Source organism: Phoenix dactylifera, chromosome 11, assembly GCF_009389715.1.
Source record: "Phoenix dactylifera cultivar Barhee BC4 chromosome 11, palm_55x_up_171113_PBpolish2nd_filt_p, whole genome shotgun sequence".
Taxonomy (NCBI): domain Eukaryota; kingdom Viridiplantae; phylum Streptophyta; class Magnoliopsida; order Arecales; family Arecaceae; genus Phoenix; species Phoenix dactylifera.
In genome coordinates this window covers 18,590,072-18,594,192 of record NC_052402.1, presented here as the reverse complement: position 1 = coordinate 18,594,192, position 4,121 = coordinate 18,590,072, and the positions used below count along the sequence as shown (strand labels likewise).

The 4,121-nt window shown below is 46.6% G+C and overlaps 1 protein-coding gene across 1 annotated transcript; it reads right to left on the bottom strand.

Moving 5' to 3' along the window:
• Positions 1 to 2,156: 2,156 nt before the first annotated feature.
• LOC103697848 (ethylene-responsive transcription factor 12-like) lies at positions 2,157 to 3,762 on the bottom strand. The gene has a single exon (XM_008779786.4). It carries the CDS (start codon positions 3,372 to 3,374, stop codon positions 2,871 to 2,873), a length of 504 nt encoding a protein of 167 aa, XP_008778008.1. The 5' UTR covers positions 3,375 to 3,762; the 3' UTR covers positions 2,157 to 2,870.
• Between the last annotated feature and the right edge of the window lie 359 nt (positions 3,763 to 4,121).

Sequence of the window (4,121 nt, the reverse complement as noted above, 5' to 3'; positions counted from 1 at the left end):
CATTGGGCCGCCCCTGTGTTTACCACTTCCGAATTGGGGTCTAGCGGTGGTTCATCCTAAGCTTTTCTTCTCATGGTGGGTGGTGGGTTGGGTTCCACAAGCAAATCTGTAAAGCCATCCTAAGCTTTTCCCTCTCACTCTCTCTCTCTCTCTCTCTCTCTCTCTCTTATGGCTCAATGGGGCACCATATACTTTCTGTTCCTCTTCGTGTTACTGGCAGAGTTGAGCTTTTCTTTTGATAATAGCTTTTAAATTTTTCTTTCTTCTTTCTGAGATATGACATTCATTTGGCAGTGACCCACTTTTTATGCTTCTTAGGCTTATATCATTTATATGGGAAGAAGATGCACTGACGACCTAGATGAGGTATTGAGACGGAATCACCAAATGCTCGTCGTTGTTCGTGGAGGAAGGTTTGAACAGGACTAATATAACAATTGCTTGGTAACTAAAATCTGTTGAATAGAGCTAATTTTTAAGTGCCCCGAATGGTTCTGGATTACTAAATCGCATCTTTCTATGCTATAGGGCTTGTGGATCAGTTTGTTACCCTTTCTCACCCGTTTCTCCTGAATTTTGATTTGTTGAGCTTGCTTAAAGGAAAGGTGCCACGGTGCTGTGAGGATGATCTCTGACATTTAAAGCTTGCTAAAAGAAAAAAATCATTGTAAATAATTTTTTTTAAAAAAAATAATTATAATGACGCTTTAAAACGTCGGTAACTAAAAAAATTACTAGTTAAAAGGCGACGCTTTCAAGCTTCGCTAATTGCTCGACACATAAAAGTGTCAAAGCGTCTCTAAAATGCGTCGCTAAAAATCACCCTTTAGCTCGATAAATTTTTTTTCTACTCCTATCTATCCGACGCTTATAAGCATTAGTATAGGCTTTAAAAAGTGTCAAAAAAGATAATTTTTTTTTGTAGTGGGTATTTTACCCACACATCACTTTCTACGTATCTTACTTGTTTATCATATGGTTATGAAAATCGTTTATGATCATAGCCGAGTTATCGTCAGCCGGAGAAAAGGTTTAAAAATTGAAGAATTCTCCAAGCTTCTATAAAGTTGGCCATGTGGCGAGCCTTAACTGTTTGGTCAAAGATTTTGTGACGAGCCCTCATTGATCGATTTGCAAGTTGACTGCGGTCGGTTTTGAAGAAGTGCATCAGACCCATCCTCACACCCATGAGTATAATTTAAGGACACAATCAGTTCAGTGATTGGGATGGCCCAGACTTGTTCAGCTAGGTGAGTTAATGAGAGGAATTGGGCACTAGCACGGGACCTGCACCTCCGGCCCGAAGTTATACCCGTACTTAATTTGGCTGCCAATCGCTAGCACAACATGCTAGATGTCTCATATAACGGAGAACTTCATCTGTATTACGGTGGTGATTCATGTTAGTCTGCTGATGAATCATAATGATTGAATTATAGGATCAGGTCCGGTTGTCTGTTCTGCTGGGTTGCGTGGAGCTGCCGCTCGACTTCCAAAACTCTGCCCCCGACCATGCGGTGGGTACGTAATCCAGCATCCATCTTGTCGTGTTGTTCAATTACATCGAGTCCTGGACTCTGACACCTTATCTATTTTACTTTTTATTTATTATCATCATCCATTTAATTTTCTTCAAAATAAAGACTTTCTGACAGTGTGGGCCAAATGTATACGTATTTAATAATAAAGAGGATTATGCCTCTCTATTCTTCTATCGTGCAGAAAAAGTTAATTGTATTCCCTGAAGTTACCGGCTACCTATTGTAAAGAGAGAGAGATGACACATATTAATATTTTAGACATTGATTCAAGGGGGACGATGGAATGGAAGTAAGTTGTCAACTTCCTACTAATTATTAAAAGTAATGATAAAATTTTTTTAGAAAAATATCCATTGTCTGCACGTGCCAAATCAGCCAAATACTTTAGGTTTTTTTCTTGTATTTACTATTAAGGCGGCAAATAAGCTGACATATTTTTAATGAAAACTCAGACTTATTTATCTCGAAAATATTTTTTTATTGTTACATCAAACGACCCATATAATTATAGTAAGAATATATAAAAAAATTAAAATACAATAAGACAAAAGCATCTGAGACAGCCTTTCTTCATCAGTCCAAAAAAACTCCAAATGCTTCGCCAAAAAAAAACCATTCAGCAACTACATTAACTTTCTTATATATGCTTTGTCCTAAAGATGATACCATTACTAGCCATATTCTAGATGTCCTCAGTATTCTTAAAATATCTCCGAATCCAGCCGATTACAGCGACACCAAGAACAAGCTAAATGATCCAAATTTACTTAAGGAGAAGGTGCCAACCGGTTAACTTGCAGATTCCAGTTTGCCAGCCGAGCTTGACTCCCGGCCAGATGAATTGATTGGACATGGCCGAGATAAGGGCGCTATTCATGCCGAGCGTTGAATCGTGGCGCAGGGCTGCATCTCGCCACCTCATGGTGCAATCAACCTAAACCTTTTTCGTCCGCATGCACAGTGTACATGATCCACGCGTCGCAGATGGTACCACTCCTTACTCTAAACCGAATGAAGGCCGTCCATCAGCAACAGTGGTGCGTTAAAATCTAAAGCCCCTTGCCCCCCTTGGTACGAGGATGGCCCATAACGCATTGCCGTCCGCCGCTTGGCGCCATGCATGCAGTCGATTACTAGTATAACTCTTTTCAATTTCATATCGAGAAAGGATATATTATATATTAAATTATATATACACCATAGTTGGTCTTTGTTGCTACTTTACGGTAGTCTCTACTGCAGCCAAAAAACGCAAAAAAAATCGAAAATATAACAAAGGGTGGGTGGGAGAAACGGGCAGCACGGCAACGCTAGAGAGCAGCAGGCCGTTCACCTGAACAAAAGGGACGAGGCCGGCGGCGGCTCGTTGAGATCGAAGGGCAGACCCCTCCCCACGGCGCCGAAGAAGGGCGCGCCCGCCGGAGGTGCCTCCGGCGCCGCAACCATCCCCAATCCCGGAGGGCAAGACCCGCCTCCCCCGAATCCTCCCAGCATCAATGTCGTCGACGGCGGGAGAGACCCCATCGCCGCGGCAACCGCCTGTGGCCTTGGCGCCGGCGGCTGCGGCGGGCCCATCCAGATGTGGCAGGGGAGGTTGAGGTCGAGGCTGAGGTGGGACGTCGGCGGGGGCGGAGGAAGGGGGAAGTTGGTCTTGGCCTTGGCGCCGCGGAGGGAGCGGGCGGCCTGGTCGTAAGCGAGAGCGGCCTCCTCGGGGGTGTCGAAGGTCCCAAGCCACACCCGCGTCTTCTTCCACGGATCCCTTATCTCCGCCGCATACCTCCCCCACGGCCTCTTCCGAACGCCGCGGTAGTGCCCCTCTCCTCGACTTCCCATTTGTTTTCAAGGACAAGAAAGAGAGAAGAAACAAGCAGACCAGGATGAGGCAGAGAGTCGTGGTATCGAAGATGTATATGTAATATATTATAAGGTGGGTCCCATTGTTAGCGACGGCGGTGGGCAGTTTTCAGACGTGGTGGGCAGTTTTCAGACAAGAAGAGAGAAAGGAGGGTAAGACGGGAAAGCGAGTCTTTGGGTGGTGGCTCCTCTCTGGTTTCGCTCTCCAAACTCCAATCTTCTTCCATCTATAGGGTAGAAGAGGCGCACAGAGCCAGAGGCACAACCCGGGGGCAGGGGCAGAGAGAGAGAGAGAGAGAGAGAGAGAGAGAGCCGCCGTCTGATTTGACGCTTCGCAGGCGCTCTCACGTGACCCCGCCCAACCCCAACCTGCGGCCTGACGTCAGCCCAACCGCACCCCACCTGCGGCCTGACGTCAGCCCAACCGCACCCCACCTGCTGTACGGTCTGACGAGCGGCGCCTGCCATCATTTTCTCTTCCTCTCTCTTTCGTTCCACCCTTCCCTCTTCCCATCCCCTCTCTCCGTGTCTTTCCATCGTCAGTCGTCAGATAAAGCGTATGGAATCAGGCGAGGAGGCAAGGGACTCGGAGCAGGGGGCTGATGATAGTATAGAGGTAGTGGAATTGGGTAAGGGTTCGTGTCGAGCAGTGAGTGCTGCTGTGCCTCGGGGGGCCTGCTGTGGCTGACGACCACGTGGAGGACAGCGTCGTCGTGTCGTGGTGCG

Excerpts from the sequence above, each read along its gene's own strand:
- LOC103697848 (XM_008779786.4), bottom strand. The coding sequence starts at position 3,374 with ATGGGAAGTCGAGGAGAGGGGCACTACCGCGGCGTTCGGAAGAGGCCG.